General features: G+C 36.3%; 1 protein-coding gene across 1 annotated transcript in view; it reads left to right on the forward strand.

The window, feature by feature from the left end:
- Positions 1-156: 156 nt before the first annotated feature.
- LOC106660774 (sushi, von Willebrand factor type A, EGF and pentraxin domain-containing protein 1) overlaps positions 157-13,027 on the forward strand; it is a 61,947-nt gene continuing 49,076 nt past the window's right edge. Inside the window, exon 1 of the mRNA XM_014383686.2 lies at positions 157-214. Within this exon, the coding sequence (XP_014239172.1) occupies positions 158-214 (57 nt within the window). The 5' untranslated portion in view covers position 157. The remainder of the gene's footprint in view (positions 215-13,027) is intronic.

A 13,027-nucleotide genomic window follows, 5' to 3' on the forward strand; every position in this document is an offset into this window, starting at 1 on the left:
TATATTCTGTTGTCAATTCAGGTATAGCTGTATAGCTTAAACAATAAATAATTATATATTATCAAGGCTTATCAAGGCTGCTGACCTACCGATTTTGTCAATGATTTTTTTGTTTTTTAAATTACTAATTTTCTGATTTTTTCCTTTGTTTCAGAGGATGCCAAAAGGGTATTTTTTGGCGGTCTTCGCGGCCATCCTTCTACAGACGACGCAGGTAAATCCCAAGTTCAGAAACTGTTTATGATCAATTTTCCGTACAGAATAACCCTTCCGGATTTTTACACGGACCACTGTCACGCTTTCAAAGCTAAAACACCGTGTCGAATGTTATTCAAAACATAAGTTCCGCCCCTTTATAATTAATGAAAGTGATTTTCCAAGCAGGCCGAGAACGCCCTTGTACACACGATGAGAAAGCAGGAAACGAAACTATTTTCATCGCATGTATCATCTTTTTATTGCTCGGAAGTTTATGATTCGAAGGGGAAAAATTCTCTTCCAGGTTCAACAATTTAAATTCAATAAGCTGCAACGTGAAAATTATTATGAGTACTGTTGCCTTTACTCGACGGCTTTCTGTTTTTTTACCCATGTATAATTTTAAAGACTGAAGGAAATTTCGAGATATGAAGATTAATGAATGTCAGTGACTAATGAAGAACTTACTTAAGAGGTAGAACTTTCGAAACATCCGAGCTTTTCTTGATAATATTCTGAAAATGTATCTTTTTTTCACATGAGCTTATGACATCCGATGTGAACAGAATTACGTGCGAGTTTTTATTTGCTCTGCGGAGAAAGGGTCGTCGTATAAGTTTTGTAAGAAGATTTTTAAACAAAACCGGCGTAAAACGTGCGCCCCATGCCTTTCTCGCCGTTCGTGCAAAATTTCCAGGTTTCTTAATAAAAATTCCATGTTCGAATTGAACAATGCCCGCCCAGTAGAAAGTTGTCGCCTCGTTCCCTCGCTCATTGTCGATTCTCGTCCTGACTCGAATGGCAATCCCGATGGAATAGTGGTTTTCAATAACTTTCGCGTTATATGTTACAATGGTAAAAGCTTTGAGCTTCAAAAGAATTTTTTAAAAAGAAAGCTACTGCCGTTTATGAACCAAGAGAGATATGAATATCTGTTAAAACTATAAATTTTTAATTTTTTTCATTTTCAAAGCTTTACCATGAAGTATAAATTTTTGGAGACTTTTTAAACATCTATCTCGTTAAAAAAAAAAAAAAAAAAAAAAAAAAAAAAAAACAGATTCTTGCACTGTGGTTGAACCCAGTTCTCATTTCGACCGATAACAAGGCTGCGGTCAAGCGCAAACATCATTTTCCACTCGTTTTTTTTAATACTGAACAATTTCTCAATTCTGGGTAATTTGACGTCGAGGGTACTGACTCTTACGCTGGCGTACAATGGCCGGGTTCGTCCCGCACATCACACACGTCGGTCTTTTAATTTACCTTGTGGGCGTACTGGTATTGTCGTCGGATTCTCCACGGGGACGGGTCCTGACGTGCGGGATCGATCCTTTAAAGGATCCGGGCGATCGGGCGACCTTTACAAGCCGAGGAGTTTCACTGGGAAGATGGCCGTTGATTGTGACCGTTTCTCAAGACCAGGAAAAAAAATCCCCGCACCTTTAGAAGGCTGAAATTAATCGTTTTCAATTCCTACGGTCATGTGAATAAGCTATTATCACAGGCAGGATATATTTTTAGAGAGAACGGTATCTTAGATCCAATAGAAATAGTTTAAAAATTGGAGATCCCAACTGGCAATTTAGATCTCGACCGGTACCTACAAATATAAAAACTAGTTAAAACAACTACTTTTTTTCAACTTTTTCCACAAGTTTGATATTGCACGAGGTCGCTTATTTCACAAAAACCGAGTAAAATTATCATTTAATCTCTCTACCTAAAACAATTATCATAAAAATTCAAAAATGCAAATTACTCAATACAAATTAAGCTTTGTTGGCTTTGATTTAATTTTCTATTCAGATTTCTTTGAATTATGACAGGAAATAGCATGACGGAAAACAATAGATGTGCAGGAACGAACAATGACTAAGGTAAAACTGATTACAGTAATCTTGGATTGCAAGCGTAGAAAGGAAAGTCTAAACCTAAGGCTCCAAAGAAACCAAGAGGGCTTAAATAATCGTTTCCTAGCTGTACAATGCGGTTTTAACACCCCTCTCGCAGCTAGCAAACAGTTCCATTCTAATAAATCGATATAAAGAGAATATGATTCCAGAAAACCTGTTAAAGAGTTAGAAAGAAAAAGACAGACAGACAGAAGGAGGGAATGAGGGAGAGAGAGAGAGAGAGAGAGAGAGAGAGAGAGAGAGAGAGAGATAGAGAAAGAGAGAAATAGAAGGGGAATTAGGAATGAATATTGTTTCTTTAAAAATTCTGTAAATGTAAGTCGCTAGTGTGTGTGTGTGTGTGTGTGTGTGTGTGTGTGTGTGTGTGTGTGTGTGTGTGTGTGTGTCTGTCTGTCTGTCTGTCTGTCTGTCTGTCTGTGTATGTGTGTATGTGTATGTGTGTGTATCTCTGTGTGTGTGTGTGTTTGTGTGTGTGTCTGTGTCTGTGTCTGTGTCTGTGTCTGTGTGTGAAAGAGAGAGAGCTATATTTCGTGAAATACAAAAATTATTTCAATAATTACCAGTTGATTCAAATAATTATAAATTTATAAAATATAAATATACAAGATATTTAAAAATAAATTTTATTGATATTACATTCATAAATACATTGCGTGTACTTTTTAAAAACCCAATTTAGAAACTTTTTAATGGAAAAGCGTTAAAAAAATGGCCAAAATCGTTTACACCACACTTGATTTTGTTCAGTCTAAGAGCAGGCAACAATAATCATTTGTTTTCCAGTAGGGTAGACATGAAAATCCCCTGAAACTTCAATATTCCAAGATCCACAAAAGACCCCCTCTACAATTTTCTAGATAATCCATGCCGATCAGTACCCTCAAGGCTGGTCTCCCAAAGACCCAAAACCAGCACACAGAACTGGATGAAAGAGTGGACATTAGAAAAATAAAGATCTCTCAATACCTGTCGAGTCAGCGCTAATGACATCTGTTGATGTTTTAAATATCAAAAATATTTATTGGACAATATTGAGCAAAATAAAAGAGAGAGCATTTTTGCAATAGATTGCTTGATTGATCTTATCCGTCCCACTGCCGACATCCAGAGGCTAGATCTTTTCAAAATCATACGTTGGGGGTTCATTTTAGAACCCAACACATGATTTTTAAATCTAGATTTACTCATTCTTAAATACATTTTTTCCTATTTCATACCGTTCATTCGAGTAGAGTAGTCAATGAACCACCATGAGGCCGCTACACATTCTCGCTAATAAATGCATTCACTTATGTACATAAAACCAGTACTTTATAAAACAAAACATCCGCGTTTCCTCCAATCGTAACCGGGGGGCCAAATACTCGTGTCGTGCTGGAGCATCCTCAAATCGGGACGCACTCCTACACGCTCTCTATATGGAGCCGATGAATGACACCATTCAATAAGGGGGACACATAGAGCAAACTTTCTCTACATGCCGGACAAATATGCGGGTTTTGACCAAAAATTAAGTGTCCCTATGTCATCCGCCTGCCAATATGTTAATAATGAAAATAATTAGTTTGTACAAAAATTTCTGATCGCTTTGCTACGATTTTTACGATTGAGTGAAAGAAAAATTATATTTTTTAATTCGATATTTGGATAAAGTGGTAAAAGATTATATAATAAAAACATGTAAAATCAAAAAGAGCCACATCGTGAAATAAGGAGTAAAATGGCATAAAAAACAGAAACACTAAATTGGTATCCAATAAAATATCGATAAATATATAGATCGAGAAAGATACATAATTTAAAGTTAAATTGTAGGTAGATATGAGTTTATGATATTGATTCGTACGGCGAGGGGTGCCACACTTCGGCGTCATCGATGTGATTTACTGGTTTAACATATCGCCCTTTTTATAAAAACAGTAATTAAAGGAGGCATTTAATTTTGTCCAGAAAGATGGCTAGACATCTCTCCTAATCTATATATTTATCCATTTATTGTCAATCGATCGACATCATTCCTCTCATTTTCCTTCCAATCATATTTCTTATCTACTCATCCCTCAATCTACCACGTTTTGTATTTATCTCCCATCTTCCTATTTATGTATCTATCTTATCAAACTATCTTTCTTCCTCTCTTCTCACTACCTTTCTCTCTAAAATATAAGTGTGGGTGCTGTCTGTCTGTCTCCGTTTTCGTTCTCTCTCTCTCTCTCTCTCTCTCTCTCTCTCTCTCTTTCTCTCTTTGTTTGTATGTGTCCGTTTAGTCAGAAAACGTCAAAACGACACAAGAAAACCTCCTAGAAAATTGTCTATGTTTAAGGAATGAGGAGAAATTCGTCTAGTTCTTAGAATTCTCAGCGATAACAAACAGATATGACCTGGTAGTAATTAACAATGCCAATTAACAAGTTAAACAACAAATTAATTTAAAAATAAAGACGATGAAATATCTACATGTTGAATAAATATAAAGTTATTTTTATTTATTAAATATTACTTTTACTAGTTTTTAATGAACAACTTTTCAAAGTTTTGAATTACTAATAGTTGTACTATTTTTACAAATCCGTACTGTAACTATTTGATTATCTACTGTACATCTACTAAAATTTATTTTAAAAAATATATTATCATAGAGATTGTCTACGATACATAAAAGGAAGAATAATAGAAAAGAAAAAGAAGTATATAATTGGCAATTACGTTTCAAACTGTTCAACTATGACGACACCTTTCGATCTTAGTTGGAATTACTTTGAATAAATAAATAATGAAATATTCAGTTCGTACTTTGGTTTTTTTTAATCGCGTCTGTCATTTCGTCTAACACCTATCTACTTGAAATTTTCTGTTAATACTGTACAGGTACAGAGCGAGAGTAAGCGGACCAGAATGACCGGAGATGAACTTCATCACTTCACAGGCCTATTCCTTTTTAAATAAAATCTGCACGACAATGAATCAAATTTGCTTGTTTCCGATTATTTTGAACTGCTTATCTTCGTCGTTTTAGCGTTTCGGCTTTTCGCTTTGGGTTTCAGTGATCTGTCAGGGATATAAGCTGGGTGAGACTGTTCATCCCCTCTCATACACAGACGTGCCGCTTTTGTCTTTTGTAGGGTGTTCTATTAGCACACAGAAAAAGCAAAATGGGTCTTACGGAACAAAACATGGAGGATAGTTAGACCAGATTCCAGAATAACCACTACAGTGACATCAACTAGAGATTAAATAATTTGATGTGTTTGCCTTTTTTTTTATAGACTGTTCGTGCTTTGGTGAAGATTTATTGAGAGCTGTGCAAGAATTGATATGTTGTCATAGAAAAATAATATAATTTCTTTGTCATCAGTAAATCGTATAGTGACTTATTACTAAAATCTAATATACTCTAATTTTAAGTTGAAGAAATCCTCTAAGCATTAGATAGAAGTTACAAAATTATTTTATGCAAACGTTCTCTCAAAGAAATTCGAGAAATCCTTAGCAGACCGCATAGAAGTGAAATATGTTTCAGCTAGTGGTTACAACACGATGCCCGGGGCGATTGGGATAATTTGAGCCATCAACTTTTAAGGATTGCAGAAATTCTAAAAAGTGGCAGTCGTCTTCGGCCGTTTTAACGACTTCCCGCTTGTGGCAGTTTTTCCAATTTCAACGGCTCCAGACCAGTCACAAGACGATGGGCGATGACTCGGCCGGGGTGAGGATCCGCCGGCACTCGAAGGTCTCTCACGAGGATAGGCGGTTCCTCCAGGGGCAACGACCCGAACCCAACTAACTAACATGTAATTTTCGTGGTCGACAAGCCATCCGTCGAAGGTGACATTTCGCAGCTGGGCTCCGCCTAGGAGACAGTCACTCGGTCACGTAGCCGTGCTAAAAAGAGGCCCGAAGAAGATTCGACGCGACGTGTCTTCATTCTTCATCATGGGTGTTCAGTTTAAAAGGCTTTTTGTTTACACGATTTTCCCCCAATTTTACTTTTTTCTCTTTCCCGACTCTCTAGCCAGCCAGCAATTGTCTTCTGTCGAAAATCTTTTCGCATAAAAGAAAAACCCTAAAAGTTAACATCGTCAACACCATTATCTTCTCTTCTATTATTTTTGCTTTGACAGGAAATTTTCGTAGGTTTTTCGCATTTTTAAGTTAAAAAGATGAATCATAATAGAGTAACGGTAAGATTATAGATAAGAACAGGCTTAGCGAGAGTTAAAACCTGGGTCAACATCCTTTGATTCGTGCTCAAGTGTCGTTTCATCAGTCTCGCTAACTTCTGAGTTAAAATTTATAAATATCTAGTTGGGTCCGTTAATAATCGACCGGGGAATGGAGTATACTAGTTCCCGCATTTAATCAGTGTGTCTTGCCGATCGCCAGATTTCTTCTGGAGGCGGTTCTCAAACTGGTAACAGATGAATCTTTGACCTTTTCACAACCAACGGGCAAATATTTTGTATTTAAATTATTCAATATCCCCGTCTAATAATGCAAATTCGACAGAACAAATTTATAATCAACATAATCACATTACAAGATTAGTCCTGGAACCGGTCTACATTCTGATCGAGCGAGATCAATAGGTTAGGCTGAGAAGTACCGCCACCTGTCACGACGGCCTTAATCGTTTTTCCTGAATGGCATATCTAGGTCGTCAATGCAATTTTTTTTATCGCAGTGTAATCTTTGATTGCTCCACCTTGGATACAATGTAGTGAGATTAGACGTTTGTCAGATTTCTCCGAAAGATCCATTTACGCCATGCTGTTCTACATCAAAAATGGGTTGTAGGGTTGGTATTTTAAAATATTTAAATGTCAATTCTGATATAGAATTGTTAAGACAATATCAGATAGTTGATAACTAAACCTAACTTCCTTTAGTCCTAGTAACGCTATTGAATTAAAATCTCATCCTGGCAGAATTTTCTTTTCTTGGGTTTTTAAGTCGACTGTCAAGTCATCCCATTGCGCGAAAAATTTGCCAGAAAGATGAATGTCGAATCAATTTTAGTCTTGAGTCATGCAACTGGTCGAAAGGCTCTTAGCTCACTGAGATGATATCATTTTGAGACTTCAGTTTAGAAAAACAAGGGAAAAGACGATGATGCACCCTCTATTTTCGCCTCTGACAAGCAGTTCGTTGGATCATCCTCTTCGCCTATTTAGAATCCACAAACAGGTCAAAAAGGATTTTTGCATCCTTGAGATGTTGCGCATTCTTTTCATCTTGTGGTGTCGTCATATTTCTCCTCTGACAACACCCGTCCAATGCGACAGTCGTGACAGGGGCAGAACGCGACGTCGCTTGAATTATACCTGACCGCGGCCCCTTAACCACAGCGTTTTTGTCAATTTTCAAAATGTCGCAACTGTCTTGAAAATTGGAGCGAGATTTTTTCACCGCTAAGAACACGAACTACAAAATTTTTACAATTAATAAAGGCCCAAGGTCTTCGAAAAAACAACCTCGAACAGAATGGATACTGAATGGGGGGAGGTCGGTTGAAAAATTCTTCTTGACCGGCCTGCAACCGGCGTCCGGTTTCCATAAACAAGTAATTATGTAACGGTAAGCCGGGAATCTGGTTCAACGTATTTGCATACCTGCACCTTCATAAACATGACGTGAGATCCTCTAATAAAACTCCGAAAAGGTGGTGCTCGTGAAAAACCGGCATGGTAAGAGTCTAATTGGTGTACATCAATAGCGGTACTTCCTCATCAGCGATTCGGATCACGTCTCGGGGCGATAACTATAGTACTGATCTCTCGTTTTTCTTCGTTAAACAGTGAAATTCAGCACTAATCGTGAACGTTCTGACCGATCCGGAAGCGGTTGAGGTTTCCTTCCTATCACGTGGGGATTCAGCAAATAACGATGTGCAACCTTCGTGATACTTAACGCGTCCTTATTTTACTACAAAGAAGTATCTAATTTTTCAATAGAATCCTTTTTAAACCAAATGAAATGTCAGACTAATTCTATATAATAATTATGGCTAGGGCTCAGTTCATATATCCCAACATTTACATCAGTCACATATATTGTAAATGTGTATTATTAATTTAAATAAATAATGCTAAAAGAGACAGGAAGAGGAAAGTTATGGGTAAATGTAGTAAACATGTAGTAGCATGCTTCCTTGCGGTACGCCAGCTTAAAGCGGGGAACACACCCGATGCAACGCTATGCGACGCTACCCGATGATACCCGACGCCTTGTCACGTTTTGGTGTCTAAACCTTTGCCACGTCAAGCGCACGACACGTACAGTCACACAGCGTGTATCACAAATTATTATCGCAATCACAACGCCTCTTTTGTTCTTAATGCACTATTTTGAGCAAAACCTTGTAATTAATTCACTATTTTTCGTGGTCCGCTCGACCAATTGACCAACTTGAAAAATGGCAAAAAGGAGGGAAAATTCAAAAGGTGCGGTTGAGATGGGAAGTTAGTGCCCGGGGTCGTGGGTTCGAATCCCGCTCGTGACACTAACTTTTTATCTCAATTTAAAACATTAATTAATTGAACTTGTAATAAATTGTTAGTTAAATTTTATGAGCACAACCATGTAATAAATAGTAAGTTACATTTTATGAGCACAACCATGTAATAAGTTGTTTGTTAAACTTAATTATTTTAAATAAAGTTATTCCGGTGTTTTGATAAATTTTCTTCCTAACCGTCATAACTAAAGAATTATTATAAAAACTTATAAATTTTGGATCTCGTTTAATTTGTGTTAAATTAAAATCGGAATGTTATAATTAATATAACGACAAAATTACATATACTTAGTTTGAAATAAACTACGAAAAATATGAGTGTCCTGTTCTGACGCTACTCAACGAAAATGGTATATTTTTATGAGCAAAACCATGAAATGAATTGTTAGATAAATTTTATAAGTAAAACCGTGTAATAAATTGTTAGGTAAATTCATTATATCAAAAAATGGTATTCCGGTGTTTTGATCAATTTTCTACCAAACCATTCAAATTAATTTATTTTTAAATAAAAACTAATGAATTTTTGATCTTTTGTTAATTTGGGTCAAATTAAAATAAGTATGTTGTAATTAATATAACGACAATAATACATGTAGTTTGAATAAAAATATGAGTGTCCGGTTCTTTTGTCTTCGACTGTACTCGTTGCTACCCGACGTAAATCTGGACAGTGGACAGTGGGGATCGCAGAGTAGGGTTGCATAGATGTGGGCAGATGTGCACGGGGGTAATACAATCTTATGGAAAATTGACTTTGGATTTACGTCGGGTAGCATCGGGTAAATGTGTTCCCGCCTTGAATCGTTCGTATTGAATAAAGGGAAATTTGCAACAGGCCTCAGTGTCTTGCCTCACCCTCCTTATGTTCCGATCAACTGAAGTTACATGGACAGGCTTTTCACTATCTTCATCGGTAGATTTATATTTTCATAAACATAACAAACAACATAAAAAAACTACGAGGGGAGCAATTATGCTTTGCTTCTCCCTGCTTACCATATTTCCATATTTAAAAATTATTTACAAACTGACGCTGAACAGACCAAACAGGTTGGATTATAGAGACCAGAGTCTCTGACTCACGGTTGCATGACAGACTACAAGAAAGGAAAGGACCAGAATGATTGGAATCTATCTTGCAACTCTCCTGGTTTGGGGTCGGTGTCACCTCATCATGTTCATACCCGTTAACCCTTGAAAGTCAAAATGTAGAAAAGCACTTGAGAGACTTTTCACCATCTTTTCGATATACATTATTTCTCTAGACTATGTGACCCTCGCTAACAACTACGAGGAGAAAAAGGCGCTTTGCCTCTCCCTGCTTATACCCTTCTTTATTTATACATATTTTTACGACGCTCCGATTGCAGTAGACCAAAACAGCTGTGATTAAGCAAAATAGAATAATTTGATTAAATAGAGCATCCTAAGCAAACAAAAAAATCAGGAAATGACAGGTTGTAGGTAAATGTAACAGACAGGTACGGACCTATCACGGTAAATATTCATTATGCCTAATAAGTTCAAATAGATTATTTGCTAGGAATGGTCCAATTTTGGACCGTAAAACATATGCCCATATTGAATTTGATAATTAATACAAAGTCCATTATATTTCGTGGTCCGATTGACCAAATAACTTCTTTCAATTAATTAATCTTTATGTAAGGTATTGGTTGAAATGAAAAAGTCAGTGTCAAGAGCGGGATTCGAACCCACGACCTTCGGCTAAATACGCCTCTGCTCTACCACTTGAATTATCGTGACCTCTATCCACAAGGATATCAACTTCCCATCTCAACCTACCTTTCGAATTTTCCTTCCTTTTTTCCAAAAATTGAAAATTGGCAAAAAGGAGGGAAAATTCGAAAGGTAGGTTGAGATGGGAAGTCGGTGTCTGAGTGAATCGTAGTCACGATAGCTCAAATGGTAGAGCAACGGCGTATTTAGCCGAAAATCGTGGGTTCGAATCCCGCTCGTGCCATTGACTTTTTTATCTCAACTAAAAACCTTACATAAAGATTAATTAATTGAAATTAATATAAAGATTACCACCGATGAGCATTTGAACTGTCGTCTGGTCGACGGTTGTTTAAATTAAAGAACAACTGACCTATTTCTTAACCGTAAGACACAATTTCTTTTGTTCTCTTGCCGAAGCATGGTGAAGAATAAGATAGACGGTCGTTTTCAACCATTCCCGAAGGCTTTTTGATATGAAACTCGGCGCTTCGAAGGATCCTCAGAAAAAGAGGAAATTAATTATAGCCCGCTTTATAGCCCAAGGGCGAGATGAGCCCGGAATCGAATTTCCGTTTTCTCACGACGGCGAAGTCCTTGGATCGCCCTTAAGAAAATAAAAAGCCCTCTTTTCAATTCAATCAGGAATAAATGAGATGTTTGTGAACTGCCCGAGCCGCAGGATAAAAAAAAAGTATTCGTAAAAGGTTTCAAATAATAATTGAAATAGTAGAATTTGGTGAATATAATTGTATATAAAAACATACTAAGTGACTTATTGGCTTACAGAGTTAATAGAAAAAATACAAATACACTTTTTAATTGTTCCTGATAAAAAGACTTAAATATAAATTTAAAAACAAAATAAGAAAACAATAATAATTAGCGCCCAAATGTAAAAGCGTTAGTTTAAATAATGAAAAACAAGAAGATTACTAGTTAGAATAAAGAAAAATGCTTTAAACAACTAGTTATTATTATCACCTCATCCCTTAAGTTGAGGCAGTATTATTTTAAGTTAAGCAAACTAATTTTTGACTACTGAAGTAATCGTCCTGCTAGCTACTCTAAAAATTAAATATAAGTTGAACGTTTCAGATTAGTTTACTCATAATTTTAGAGTTGATGCTGGATGTTGGTCTGCGAATCGGTGAAGACATGATGAACTGGCATTGGGTCACTTACTGGGTCCGCCTACATTCGCTGGTGTATTGAACAATCCAAACACGTTTCTCCATCTTCAGTGAGGAACCAGGAGTGAAGACCAATAAGTGATCCAGTACCGGTTCATACTTTTAGGTAAAGGTAACATACAATTTATTATTGTATAAATTATAGATTGTTATGTTGAAATATCCACAAGAACAAATTATCAGCACATTCGACAAGATTTCTAGACGAGTTGGATGCATGGTTTCTGCATTCTTTCTCAATGAATTGACTAAGAAATGCAGGAAGGAGGAATTCTTTCATTTTATAGACCGCCAAGGTGATCGAATCATAGAATCAATAATTAATACCTACCTTTAACGTTTTGTCAGGTTTAACATCTATAATATGCTTGTATATTTATATCCTGCTTCGTCATATTTTAGTTGAGCCTAATTTGTTTGAGCCTTGTTGAGAAAATTTCTTCCATGTCTGATTTTGGTCTCTTTTCGTTGACCCAAAAGTGTTTTCTTAAATCATTCTTCATTGACCGGAACAGAGGATAATCTGAAACCACACGGTGAATAATCCGATCGAGGTAGCACAAGCGAGGCGATTTTTACCGCGTCACCGACGAAAAACTACATTCACGGGCGGATTTTCTTCTACTGTTTCCTCATTTAAGGTGATCGAAATTGAAAAACAATGGTTGAGTTTTTAAGGACATTTAAGGTGAAGGTTTGGCCAGTCTGACCAAATTTTTCTTGTAGATCCTTCCTTTGTGTAGTAATTACAATTTAATTTTAAAAGCACGCTGTATCAAGATGAAAGAAAAATGGTTTTTATTTATTACTTCATTAAAAAGTGGTTATAATTGTGTATTTGGACTTTGATTGATCGTTTCAGTAGAAACTGATTTAAAAAAAAAGAAGTTAAAACTAAACAAAAGTACTTTGTACATTCACTATATCGTTAGTACTATATTGTCAAGAAATTTTTTTCGTATTTTCCCATCCCACATAATAATTGCTCGTTAGTCACAGTTTGTTAAGTGGCACGAGGATGGTCAGAAATGTTTAACTGTTAACAGTTATAACATTTAAAAACTAATCTGTTTGGGTCAAGCATAAAACTTCCCTGTTTAAAAAATTTGCTCGTTATATACTTGTTATATTTCGAACGACCAAGACCATTGTATTTTAAATGGATAAAAGTTTTAAAGACTTTTTTATTTTGGTTTTGAGGTTCTAGTCTAGACGACTATTTCAAGATGTTTCAAGATATAGAAGCTAATTATTCTATTGGAAGGGCTTTCAGACGGTTGTATCTTAATGGAATCCTTGGAGCTTTTAAAAAAGAGAGTACGAACCCTTTCACTAGGAATAAATTTAGGGACGTTTTTTCGACGCAGACAAGGATCCCGCGGGCCGATATTTTCATCACCGGTTTTGTGTACTGAAGAAGTGGAGTGGAGCAAATGTTTTGATTACATGGAATTGCCCTCGTC

The sequence above is a fragment of the Cimex lectularius genome, unplaced genomic scaffold, assembly GCF_000648675.2.
Source record: "Cimex lectularius strain Harlan isolate CLEC.00 unplaced genomic scaffold, Clec_2.1 scaffold269, whole genome shotgun sequence".
NCBI lineage: Eukaryota > Metazoa > Arthropoda > Insecta > Hemiptera > Cimicidae > Cimex > Cimex lectularius.